Source organism: Cryptomeria japonica, unplaced genomic scaffold, assembly GCF_030272615.1.
Source record: "Cryptomeria japonica unplaced genomic scaffold, Sugi_1.0 HiC_scaffold_171, whole genome shotgun sequence".
NCBI lineage: Eukaryota > Viridiplantae > Streptophyta > Pinopsida > Cupressales > Cupressaceae > Cryptomeria > Cryptomeria japonica.
This window is the reverse complement of record NW_026728993.1, coordinates 1-14,616: the sequence shown is the minus strand read 5'-3', so window position 1 is coordinate 14,616 and position 14,616 is coordinate 1. Positions and strand designations below refer to the sequence as shown.

The window sequence follows — 14,616 nt, the reverse complement described above, 5'->3', positions numbered from 1 at the left end:
ATTTTTGCATAAGGTTGTTAGCTTCTTTGTGAGTTTGACAACGTGAATGGTTTGAATTTGCAAGGTAAGGTTTCATTTTATTTAAATGTGTTTTTCTTTTGTAATGCATTTTGTTTATCATCTGCTTATTTTCTCCTTCCGTCTGCTTGCAGGGTCATGGCTTTGTTTATGTTGTTTAACTATTTGTGGCTGTGGCTACTTCCAGTTTGGAAGGCATTTTCGAGGTTGCTTTGTGAGTTTCACGCTGTGCATGCTTTGAATTTGCAAGGTAAGTTCGAGGCTAGTTCCAGTTTGGAAGGCATTTTTTTGGAATCTGTTGTGCAAATTTTTTGTGAATAGCTTTCATTTTATTTAAACTTTTTTTTTTTTTGTAATGCATTTTTTTAATATTCTGCTTATTTTCTCCTACCGTGTGCTTGCAGGGTTGTGGCTTTGTTTATGTTGTTTAACTATTTGTGGCCATGGCTACTTCTAGTTTGGAAGGCATTTTCGAGGCTACTTTGTGAGTTTCATGCCGTGCATGCTTTGAATTTGCAAGGTAAGTTTGGCTGGTTGCAACCCTAAAATTTAATTTGTTTTATGAGGTTGTATATAGTGGTGGAGTTAGGTTTTGTTCTGGTTGTGTCCATTTTATTGCCAATAAGAACTTTATTTAAATTTGTTTTGGTTTTGTAATGGATTAAATGTATACTCTGCTTATTTTCTACTTCTGTGTGATTGTAGGGTTATTTGTTTGTTTATGTTGTTTAACTGTTTGTGGGTGTGACTACTTCCAGTTTGCAAGGGATTTTCGATGTTGCTTTTTGAGTTTCATGCCGTGAATGGTTTGAATTTGCAAGGTAGGTTCCCGTTTTATTTAGATTCTTTATGGCCGCTTGGAACCCTAAAATGTAATTTGTTTTATTGTTGTCGGAAATATTTTGGTCTGCAAATTTTTGCATAAGGTTGCATATAGTCGTCGAGTTAGGTTTTGTTCTGGTTGTGATTGTTTTATTGGGCTCCTTTGTGAGCTTCACACCATGAATGGTTTGAATGTTTAAGGTAAGCTTTGGTTTTATTTAAATTTTTTTGGGTTTTGTAATGCATTTTTTTTATAGTCTGCTTATTTTCTCCTTCCGTGTGCTTGCAGGGTTGTTGCTTTGTCTATGTTATTTAACTGTTGGTGGGCGTGACTGCTTCCAGTTTGCAAGGCATTTTCGCATAACTTTGCATATAGTTGTCGAGTTAGGTTTTGTTGTGGCTCTGAGTGAATGGTTTGAATTTGCAAGGTATGTTTTGGTTTTAGTTAGATTCTTTTTTGTTTTGTAATGCATTTTTTTATAGTCTGCTTATTTCCCGGTTTGGTGTAGTTGCAAGGTTGGTATTTTGTGCATTTTGTTGTGGGTTAAAAGGGTTTTAGTTGGGTTTTGCTGTTTGCAGATATTTATTGATTTAAGTTTCTTAATTTGTTTTAATCTTTTCATCCCTGGTGATGTGCACCAATGCAGACTGTTTTGTTGGGCTTGTTTCTGAGGTTCTCACCGTTAACGGTTTTAGGTTGCCAGGTACTTGTTTAGTTTATTTTTTAAGTTTTCAAAATTCGTAATGCATTATTTGATAGCATCCTTATTTTTGGCCATGGCGTGCTTGCAGGGTTGTTACTTTGGTTACATTATTTAACTATTTGTGGAGGTGATTAATTTTTGTCTACAACGTATCTGTTCACTTTGACAGGTATTTAGGTTTTGACCATTCTGTTGCCGATTAAATTTTGGTCTAGGTTAAAAGAATTTTAGTTTGGTTTTGGATTCTGTAAATATTTTTATTGTCTTCACTAATGCCAATGTTCTTTATGGCCGCTTGCAACCCTAAAATGTAATTTCTTTTGTTGTTCTCAAGAATATTTTGCTATGAAAATTTTCACCAAACGTTCAGTATTGAATTTCAAGTTTTCCAAATTTGTAGTGCTTTATTTTATAGGGTGTTTATTTTTTTAGCATGGTGTACTTGCAGGGTTGTCACTTTGTTTATATTATTTAACTATTTGTTGTCTTGACTACTTACATATATGCATAGGCATGTATAAAGTAAATGATCTTGTTGTAGAGAAATTTGGTTATAATTTTTCCTCAGCCTGAATATATATGTAGTCCTGATATATGTATATGTATATGTACATATATATATACATGTATGTATACACATGTATACATCTATATATATACACACATGCACACATATATTATGCATATGCAATTCCATTCTGAAGGCTGTAACGTTTATTAAGCCGATAGGATTTTAGTAGGAGAAAGCCACCGGAAAAGTGTAAGACAATCCGGCGACCACCAGAATGTCTTTCCCTCAGTGTTCTCCCTCCAGTACGTTCGTGTTCATTGCGTGGCCCACGTGGTGACGTGTGCCTTTCTTGTGGTCGTCTCCATGCATGTGCTCTGTTTCTGAAACACTGTTGTCTTTAATGATTTTGTCCCCGAGCCTGTGCATATATATATATATATATATATATATATATATATATATATATATATATATATATATATATATATATATATATATGTATGCATATACACATGTACGTATATATATACATGTACATATATATACACATGATGTACATATATATATATATAATTTTTTTTCTTAGAATGCATTGTAGTGCTGATATATGTATATGTACATACACATATGTATATATATATACATGTTTGTATACGCATGTATACATGTATATAAATACACGCATGTACGCATATATATATGCATGTATGTATATATACACGTGTGTATGTATATGTATATGGGGTTTTATTAAATCTCTATTTTAATAACTATGTTCTAAAGTGTGTAGGATTTATTGATACAAGTCTGCGTTGTAGTCTCAAAGTAGTCACGTCCACAAACAATTAAATAACATAAACAAAGTATTTCTATAATTGTTTTCCTTAGAATGCTTTGTAGTGCTGATATATGTATATGTGCATACCCATATGTATATATATATATGTATATATATATAGGGTTTTATTAAATCTCTATTTTAATAACTCCATTCTAAAGTGTGTAGGATTTGTTGATACATGTCTACGTTGTAGTCTGAAAGTAGTCACGTCCACAAACAGTTAAATAACATAAACAAAGTATATATAATTGTTTTTCTTAGAATGCTTTGTAATGCTGATATATGTATATGTACATACACATATGTACACACACACACACACACACACACACACACATATATATATATAGGCATGTATACATGTATATAAATACACACATGTATGCATATATATGCATGTATGTACATATAGACATGTGTGTATGTATATATACATAGGGCACTCTGTATTGTAGTCTGAAAGTAGTCATGTCCACAAATAGTTAAATAACATAAACAAAGTAGTAAGCCTGCAAGCATAAAGGAATTTTTATAGTACCAACACTTCTATATATATATATATACATGTATGCATGTATATACAAATGTAATTATATATATACATGTCCATATATATACACATGATGTACATATATATATCAATTTATCTTATTGAATAAAAGCCTTCATGTGCACACAATAGTAATCACATATATACCATTGTAAATTAACACCAATGCAACACAAACGTTAGTAAACAGTTACCTTGTCCAGTAAAATACTTACAACAACAAGAAAATAGTTACGTTGCAGTGAGCAGCTTACAAACCCCATCAAGTAAACACTCACAGCCAAAAGAAAACCTAACTCGACAACTAAATCGAATGTTACAAGAAAATTTATAGAGCAAAATACTTACAACAACAAAAGAAATTATATTTTATAGTTTCAAGCACCCATAACAAACTAAGAACCCTGCAAGTGCAACACGCAAAAAAAAAAGCACACTATAAAAAAATGCATAAGTGACAACCTTGCAAGGACACGGAAGGAGAAAATAAGCAGACTATTAAAAAATGCATTACAAAACAAAAAAGAATTTAAATAAAACCAAAGCTTACCTTGCAAATTCAAACCATTCATGGTGTGAACCTCATAAAGAAACCCAATAAAACAGTCACAACCAGAACAAAACCTAACTCCATGACTATATACAACCTCATGCGAAAATTTGCAGAACAAAATATTGCCTACAACAATTAAACTGGAAGTAGCCATACCCACAAACAGTTAAACAACATAAACAAAGCCACAACCCTACAAGCACACGGGAGGAGAAAATAAGCAGAATATAAAAAAAATGCATTACAAAACAAAAATAAATTTAAATAAAATGAAAGCTATTTGCAAAAATTTTCACAACAGATTCCAAACAAATGCATTACAAAATGAAAAAGAATATAAATATAACCAGAATTTGCATTGCAAATTCAAACCATTCACGACCTGAAACTGGCAGAGCAGCCTCGAAAATGCCTTGCAAACTGGAAGTAGCCACCCGCACAAACAATTAAACAACAGAAACAAAGCAACAACCCTGCAAGTAGATGGAGACATTTAAATAAAATGAAACCTTACCTTGCAAATTCAAACCATTCACGCAGTCAAACTCACAAAGAAGCCCAGTAAAACAGTCACAACGAGAACAAAACCTAACAACCTTATGCGAAAATTTCCAGAGCGAAAATTGCAGAGTGAAATATTGCCAACAACAACAAAATAGATTAGATTTTAGGGTTGAAAGCAGCCATAAAGAACATCGACATTCATGCATAGCCTCAGGGATGAAATCATTAAAGATAGCGTCGCTTCGAAAACAGAGCGCATGCACGAAGACGACCACAAGCAAGGCACACATCAACACAAAGTAAAACCCTTTTAACCTACAACAAAATGCACACAAATCAAAAGTGTTTTCATAGCAGGATTATACATCACGCACAAGAAAACATTAAACACAACGTTGCTTCACAAAATATTTGGTCAGAGTCACACAAATCAGATAACTGACTTTGTGCACATGAAGGCTTTTAATCTCCAAGATAAATAACCACTAACAAATGTTCCATATTTAGAACATTAATATATTGCAATTGATGTCTATAATTCTAATTTTGTGACCACCTTATTACATAACATAGTTACGTTCTTTAGTTTACTAATAATAAATTCTCATTTTTGAAGTGATGTTGTCTTTAATGTTTTCCTCGCCAGCCAAGTCCACAAGTGTATTTAATTTTGTTATTGTATTCATGTCATAGATCCTTCAAACAATAAAATTGAATACTTACCTTGCAGAGTGAAAGCATTCATGCCCATACTTAAATATATATCCATGTATATATATAGATATAGATGTATATGTATACGTGTATGTACATTGATATAGACATGTATAGCTGTATATATACACATGGATATATATATATACACATACTCTAAAATAAATGCAACTAAGCACTTGTCTTGCAGAGTGAAAGCTTTGTAAGTTGACTCATTAGTCAATTTACAAAACTTAAAGTATTGACCTAATTATTACAAGTTTTTTATAATTAGCTAATAGTAAATTCATTATGATTCACAAAAAAAAAATGTGATGTACTTAAAGATTTACTATATTATTCTTGTATGTTCAGTTTTTTTAGTAATGCATTTCCACTCTGTCATTCCAACAGAAAATAGCCACACTAACACAATCAAATTTTGAAATGGATAGAAGATTGAAAGCAACAGAGAACATCAACAATGTAATTGAAAGCATGTTGCGAGAAAGCAACAAGTTAAAGAGAAACCTCAGAAAGATAATTGACCACTACGAACATAAATCACCAAACCAAACAATAGTCAACCTCTCTACATCTTGTAGTGCTATAACAACCATACATAGTATTGAATTAGCACCTCTACCAATACCAAGTACTAAACAATTAGGTGATCCAACGATTATTTTCACATTGGGAGACAAAGTATTTAAATGGACTGATAACGAGCTTGGATGGGTTGCTTGGATTGATCCTGTGTTGTTGTAATTATTCAATGTTTGAAAAGTTACATTCATATTTTGGTTAATATTCAAAACAGATAGAAGCATCCCATATTTTCAAAGGTCTTTGATGAGATGAACTCATATTTTGTCAATATGCTCTCAAATATGTAAATCATGATGTCATACTTTATGTTTTTTAAGCTTATCAGCATATGACCAATTATCATTTTTATTGCATGTTTCAATCACATTATGATCAATTCATTACCATTTGAAACAAAAATTAAATTGTAACAACGTTACTCTATGCTCAGTTAATTTTGCTCTGCTTGTGCATATATACCTTTGATAAGCTTACATCATGTTGTGATTGTATTCTGATATAAGATCTACAATTCATCATGCTTATAATTTACTTTTAATTCTCAAAAGGTATATATGCATAATGACATCTTCAGCAGCCACCTCTGAATCGATAGACCACTCCACTACTGATAATTTGGTAAGCTAAATTATCAAATCTTTTCAAAATACAAAGCTTTTATGCTCTTTTTTTGGACAATTCATCTCTCTTTTCCATGCCATCCTTTTCATTACTACATGCATCCTTTTTTCATAGCATAGTGCAAAAGTAAATGCATACTCTATAGATAACATAGCTTGATTACAGAGTTTACTAACACAAGCTTTACGTTAACAAGTAAGCAAATATATGAGCTGCTTGCCGTTAAAACTAAATCTTCTATATTCATATTATTTTTTGTAGGCAAAAACCCAAGAGTATGTCCCTACCCCTTTTGCAATTCAATCTATCAATGCTGGGGATGACCTTCCTTCAACATTGCTACAAGTTTTGTCATTTCAGAAAATGCAGAACAACACAGATGATACTAACAGACATAAATTAGTGTTATCTAATGGAAATACATGCAGTTGGCAATCTTGCCTTCTAAATATGCTACTCTGGTAGATTCAGATATTCTAAAAATAGGCACAATAGTCCAGTTATCAAGTTATACATGCCGATACATATGGAACACAAGGTAGGAAATCAACTATGGTTATCAAATACAATATGTTTCATCTTTTTTTAATTTTGTTTATGTATAATCAACAGTAATTTAAAAAGAAGTCTTTTGTTTTCATGGGACTATTGTAATACTTAGTCTCGAAGTGAAACAAAGTGATTGCCTGTTCTTTGGTAAACTGGTATACCCATTCAAAGAACAACAACTAGAAATGATGTTTGAGGATAGACCATCAACATCTAAATGATCTCTTCAATTTATCACTGAATTGCCATCCCCGCAAACGACAACTTCTGAAAATATAAGCCCTATCAAAACTTTGAATCCATACCAAAATAAATGGACAATCAAAGGGAGAGTTACTCATAAACGCCCTATTAAGGCATAAAGCACAGCCACAAAAAATGGCCATGTGTTTAGCTTTGACATTGTTGATTGTGAAGGTTCTGAAATTAGAATTACATGTTTTGATGAGATAGCTAAGTTACACTTTAACTGTGTGGACATAGGTTAAAATTATATTATTTCAAAGGGATCTATTAAGGAGGAAAATGCAAGGTATAAAAAACTAAACAATCATTTAGAAATCACCTTGTCTAATGCATCAATACTGAAATGCTACACCAATGAAGAACAAGCAGATCAACAAGGTCCTCCTTTCACGCCCATTAATGAATTGTTTCATCTAAAAAATAACACATTGGTTGACATAATTGGCCTTGTTCTATATGTTGGAGATATCATTCCAATACACAGGATAGATGGCAGTCAAACACAGAAACATGTTGTGAAAATTAATGATCTATTTGATTCAACAATTGACATCAACCTATGGGGTCCAATGGCAGAACAAAAAGGCCTAGAATTGAAAAATATGTTGACCAATGATAGTGTGGTTATCCTTGCTTTGCGTAATGCTTGTGCTGGCTATTTCAATGGGAAGCTTATAAACATAACAGCTGCAACCACATTACATATCAACCCAACTTTTCCAGAAGCAGAGCTTCTAATATTAAGAGGAAAGGACCCTTTGGTTGCTGTACCATTTGTTGCAAAAACTATCCACATAGATGGAAAATATACTAGAATGACTATTTCTTCAATCCGTGATCAGATGAGCATCAAACCAGAAACAATTCAGACACCTTTGCTAGCTGGTCTACGCTTTGTAAATGTAACTGACCAAAATTTCTATTACGCATCCTGTCCACTAATAGTCAATGGACGGCCTTGCAAGAAAAAATGTACACAGCAAGTTGATGATTCTTGGTTCTTCTCTAGATGTCAAATGACTATGCAAGACTATAATTATAGTTACCTCTTGCCACTAAAGTTACAAGATGCCACAAGTACTCTATGGGCCACTGCATTTGATGAGGGTAGCATTCACTTGCTACACAAAACTGCAAAACAACTTTGTGCACTACAAAATGATGCAACAACAATAGAGACACCTTCCTCGGTGTTTAAGAGACTACTGTCACATCACTATTCATTCACACTGTTGGTTTCCACTGAGACATATAATTCAGAATCAAAGATGAAAGTGATAGTCAATAAAGTCGCTCCTCTTGATTTCAAAGCTGAGTGTCATGCACTACTTGCAGAAATTGGCCACCTAAGTACACGGACTTAGAATTATAACACATCTTTTCTAATTATTAAACTTTCAGTTTACAATACAATTATACCATTAGCTAATTTACATATTTAATAGTTTTACATATACAAACAATTACATTTTACGAACATAAGGCTGCCTCTAGAAAAATGTATATGCACATTTCTTACATCTACCTCTTATCTCTTTGAAAGTTTTTCCTCCTGACATAAGTTATTTGCACTCATACTCATTACTTTTAAATGTGCTGAACTCTATGTTGTTTGCAGAAAATTTATACATATATGCACGTATATCATTTTTTTCTGGACTAATATCTATTTGTATAATTATACAACACTAGAATTATTCATACTTATAGAATTCCGTAGATATACAACTATACTTATATATGTACATAACTATATATAAGTATTCATAGTTATAGTCTTTTTGCTAGACACATGTGTAGTTATATATGTGCATATGCTCATATACAAAACTTTGAATTTTTAAATGATATGTATATATACATGTGTATATGTGTGCATACATCTATATGTATCAGAAATTACTATATTTGTGCATACCTATATTAGAATGATTCTTTTAAAAACAACAAACAACTAAGAACAACAAACAATTGTACATATATACACTGATATATATATATATATATATATATATATATATATATATATATATATATATATATATATATATATATATATATATATATATACTATAATTATTCATAGTCTTAGTTTTTTTGATATATACATGTGTAGTTATATATGTGCATATGTTTGTATGCAGCACTTTGAATATTTAATTCATATGTATATATACATGTGTGTATGTATCAAAAATTACTATATCTATGCATACCTATATTACAATGCTACTTTTGAAAAACCAAGTTGCTAACAACAACAAGTGTACGCAGAACAATACTAGAAAGTCAATTTATGACTTTTAAGAACCCATACATTTCAAGTAAAGTCATTTACAAGTATATAAATATGTGTACATATAAGTTGAGTGAACGAGAGCAAAAAATAAACACAACAAAAGCACTTTACATACAAAATAAATCCTCTAAAATCACATTACCATAGATGGAGCAATTTTCAATTCTCATACATTCTTGATACATAGTCCTAAGTTAACTACCTTCAATTATGAAAATTATGACATACCTCTGCTCTCTTTGAAATATTAGATATCTATCCAGCCGTGCCCTCAAGAAATTGATCCTATCAAATTGAAGAGAAGCCAGACAAATAGAACTTACTATGCAAAGAACAGAGCCAATATCTCCAAGAAACGACAACTAAGACATCATGCACTACATACACCTTGCAATAACTCAGGAAAGTTATTAGAAACATAAAACCATGATCTTGAGAAAATTAATCTCAATCAAACATATTCTACTGCTCCTGAACTTGCTGTGAAGACTGCTTCATTTCAAAATATGTTGTCTAATTTCCGCAAAAAGATTGATATGTTCGAGGTCACACAGCCATGTTCTATTTGCAAAGAAATGTATGTGGGCATGACTATTAAAAAATTCAATCACTTACTTATGTGTATGAGATGTTATGGTGAAAAAGGCCTGCACCACTTCTCATTATCAAACAATATGGACCCAGGTGAGCAACCTTCTATTTTAAAGTGTCTCTCTCAAGTAGAAGAAATGCTCATATCAAGAATTGCCCCTATTTTACAAGTAACACATGCAAGGGGAGGGAAATACAAATATTCTGGCCATACAATAAACTTCCCACAAGATATTTCTGAAATTGCAATAACATTACCTCACCATATTAAGCAATTAGAAATTCTAATTGTCCGTAGAACCAATTTGCAAGGATTAACTTATGACTGTTATGTGAATAGATTTCATGTGATGAATGCATTGGCTTACAAAATGAAACATGATCAATACTACAATGATGTAGTCATTGATCCAGATGCAGTGCATCTATTGCCAGAGCAAACCACTGACATTACACAGCTATTGCATTCAATGGATTCCCTGCAAGAAGATCTTGTTCAAGATACTTCCACTCTGCTGAATATTAACAATGAAGAACAAATCAGGGAGAATAGTTCCTCATTTATCCCACAATTACCATCATCAATACCAAAACTTGATGCAATAAAAAACATCCTCCCTCTAGATAACAACAACAACAACGTTGTTCCTTGGCCACAAATTAGTACATCACCTATCAATGAATACAATACCGAGGGCCTCCTTTCCATGGCATTCCCAAAACTATTCCCTTCTAGAATAGCTTTACCACTACAACAAAGAACAAGGCAAGTACATTTACATGAATATGCTTTGCACCTGATCAAATATTTTGATCAAAGATTTGGGCAACATGTTCACTTTAGATATTATATCTACAATCTTATGATGAGACATCGATCCCAGCAATCAGCTGTTGTCTTCATTAAGACTAATCTACAAGATAGTCTTCCACACAATCTTCATGGCCTAAAGGAATACTTACAAAAGACACCGTCAAGTGAATTACCAAATCATATCATGCGATATGCAGCCTCATTGCATGGTACATGAGCATTTTGGAGCGAGTCCCGATGTGACCTTACATCAATGATAGAACAGTTAGGTGCACCTACATTGTTCTTCACCTTAAGTTTAACTATTACAAAATGGCCAGACTTGCATAAGTTATTGCCAAAAACAAAGTCAGCTACTATACCCAACAACATAAGACAATTTACTGAAAATTTAGTCAATAATCCCCACATTGTAGCTTTATACTTGCACTTAAGATTTCAAATCTTTCGTGATGAAGTCATTATCAAAGAACTAAAAACCATTGACCACTGGTATAGATATCAATGGCAACACCGAGGATTTGCACATATACATGGCTTTCTTTGGTTGCCAAAACCACCAAATATTGATAACCTTGACTGGTCAGATCATGCAAGTATCCAATCAGTTAAACACTTCTTTGACCAGTACATCACAACATGGAATCCACATCTTGAAGAAGCTCGCTTGAACATGCAATATATGCCTGCAATTTCAGATCCATGTCTTGCAGATACAGAGATCATATCCAAGTCGAATCCTTGCACTTATTATACTGAGTTACTCAATGTTGTTCAATGGCACACAAAGTGTTCAGAGTATACCTGCTTGAGGAAAAAAATCTCAACCCTTCAGTGCTGGTACAAAGCTCCTTGGCCCGAACAACCCAAATCCTCATTGATATTAGACCACAACAATAACCCATCATACAAACCAACAAGGAATGATAATTGTCTGAATGTACACAACCCAACAATGCTCGCCATATGGAGGGCTAGTGTTGACTGTCAGCCTGTCTGCTCCAAAAAAGTAGTTCTACAATATATCTCAAAGTACGCATCCAAAACTAAACAAAAATCAGAAAGTTATATTGATATCTTGAAACATATAGTTGAATCAATAGATTCAGATGATACAATACTCTTAGCATACCAAAGACTGCTCATGGGAATTGTTGCTGATAGGGACATTAGCGCACAAGAAACTTGTCACATGCTGCTTAAACTCCCATTGATATCTTGAACACGCCAATTTGTAACACTCAATGTTGGTAAAATAATCTTTCAACACATAGCTAATTGTGATGAAGAATCTCAAACCTCAATATCTTACATCTCAAACTAAATGAAACGACCATCAAAATTAGCAAACCTGACTCTGCTTTGTTTAGCCCAGCTATATACATACTCTGAGCAACATAAATCATGTAAATGGATGAAAATAAAGCTACCCATAATTGTAAATGTCTACCCACAACACAAATCTTTAGCTTTAGAAGAGGACAACAGTTTTGAAAGTTTCTGTTGGAGTGAATTGCTTCTTTACAAACCATTTCGAATCATTCCTCTACATATAGGGAACTCAGTTGAAGAAATTATCATAAATTGGCAAGATCTTCAAAGTACAGAATACATCCGGTGGCATGTAAATGGTTTTGAAGAACACATTACCACAGAAAATGGTGAAGAGCTACAACCAGAAGATATTTGTCAATCAACTCATGAAGATCTGTACAAATGGGAGTTCTTGTCACAAGTGGGAGCATCAAACAACTTTGACATTGTTGCTCTTCAAATGCTTGGCAAACGTGATTTTGATCTACAATTTGATTGGACTGCTTCTATGCCTCATGAACCACTACATTCAAAAGAATCTCACTTTATTTTTACAGAGAAAAGCCAAGCACCCCACAATCTTGCCAACCCGCATTTAAATGCACCTACTAACTATGAGCTTGCACAAAACCAAATTATTGCACTTGATATTATTAAAACTCATGTTGAATAGAACCTACATTCTTCACCATTATGATTAATCATTCAAGGCACAACAAGCACAGGAAAATCATTTCTTATTGACTGCATACGCAGACAGTTAAATTCAAATTTAGAACATGCACAATACCCTTTGCTTGTACTAGCACCAACAGGTATCTCCACATATAATATCCAAGCAACCACAATCCATGTTGCCCTCTGTATACCCATTCAAGAATACAAACCCTTAACAGGCCATTCCCTATTAATGTTTCAAGAGTAATGCAAACACTTACATTACATTTTAATAGATGAAATGAGCTTTGTTGGCCCTCAATTACCCATTAAGATTGATAAAAGATTGTGAGAAGCTTTTCCCAACAGACAACATGAATCATTTGCAGGTATCTCAGTCATTTTGGTTGGTGATCTTGCACAGCTTCCCCTAGTTATGGATAGGCCATTATATACATCTCACTCAATGACACTGGCTCTATGGCACACATTCAATACTGTTTTGACCTTGGATATTCCATTTCGTCAACAAGGCACAAGTTCTTCACAGATAAGATTTCATGAAATATTGCTTAATATCCACAACTCAACACCATTGCAAACAGACTGGGAATCCCTGCAGTTGCGATCAACCCATGCTTTGACACTTGATGAGAATAATCACTTTAGCCAACAAAAGCATTTGTTTGCAACAAATGTAGCTTCAAGTGCACACAACATAAAAATGTTAACACAATTGCACTCACCCATTTCGCGTGCAACATCAATCATTGCGCATCAAAGAGATAAGCAGGCACACCAAGAAGAACAACTAGCATTTGAAATTCTTCTTTATATAGACCATGAAATTATGCTTATTGCAAATTTATGGATAGAAGTTGGCCTTGTAAATGGTGCTTTGGGTCAAATCAAACAAATTGTCTATGATACAGCTTCCAAACTACTTGATCTGCCAAAATATGTCATTGTTCTTTTCGAACATTATACTGGGCCTTCATGGGATCCACAAAATCCAAAACATGTCCCAATTCCACCAATTACTAGAGGAAACTGCACACAAATTCCACTAGCAATGGCATGGGGCATTACTATTCACAAATCACAGGGCTGACACTAGACTTTGCCACAGTTGACATCGGCAAAACAGAGAAACAAGGCCTAACATTCACATCACTATCAAGAGTAAAAGCAATTGAACACCTACATATACAACCAACCTTCACCTAACAAAGGTACTCTCGATTGAAAGATGCAACATCAATAGTACTACGAAAGGCAAAGGAAGCCAACTTGCTGCAGCTTTCGCACAACACAAAACAAACATACCTACAGAACAAACACAATCAGGTATGCAAATCACATCTTCATTATGTTTTCATGTATTGTATATCTTCTATTCAATGTATCTACACAAAACAATATTTCTACTTTTCAGGATCAACAACACAACTAATGTCTATGGAAGTGAAGAGCCCTTTTACATGTCCCAACTCTGCAACAAAAAGGTACACACCTAACACCCACTTCCTATTCAACCTTTTTGTAGCTTTCAACAAATTTTTCCCCTCCTATTTGCTAAAAATTGTTTCTCATACATTCTTATTTATCACAACTTCCAATACACATTCAGTCTGCAAGGCACCTGTTCACTTTTACACATATAATGGTTTCTGATGCTATTTACTCACTGCATCACTCTTTACAATTGGTAAGTATTATA

General features: G+C 33.3%; 1 protein-coding gene across 1 annotated transcript; it reads left to right on the top strand.

Annotated features, from left to right (window-relative positions):
* The first annotated feature begins 156 nt into the window (after positions 1-156).
* LOC131867422 (replication protein A 70 kDa DNA-binding subunit E-like) lies at positions 157-8,585 on the top strand. Its single transcript, XM_059215512.1, has 7 exons — positions 157-268; positions 476-538; positions 777-839; positions 1,130-1,268; positions 1,350-1,356; positions 1,488-1,544; positions 7,482-8,585. Exons 1-7 carry the CDS (start codon positions 157-159, stop codon positions 8,583-8,585), a joined length of 1,545 nt encoding a protein of 514 aa, XP_059071495.1.
* Positions 8,586-14,616: the final 6,031 nt, after the last annotated feature.

Excerpts from the sequence above, each read along its gene's own strand:
- LOC131867422 (XM_059215512.1), top strand. The coding sequence starts at position 157 with ATGGCTTTGTTTATGTTGTTTAACTATTTGTGGCTGTGGCTACTTCCA. Across the intron at positions 269-475 it reads GCATGCTTTGAATTTGCAAG|TTTGGAAGGCATTTTCGAGG; the intron begins GTAAGTTCGAGG and ends GGCTACTTCTAG. Across the intron at positions 1,545-7,481 it reads TAACGGTTTTAGGTTGCCAG|GGATCTATTAAGGAGGAAAA; the intron begins GTACTTGTTTAG and ends ATTATTTCAAAG.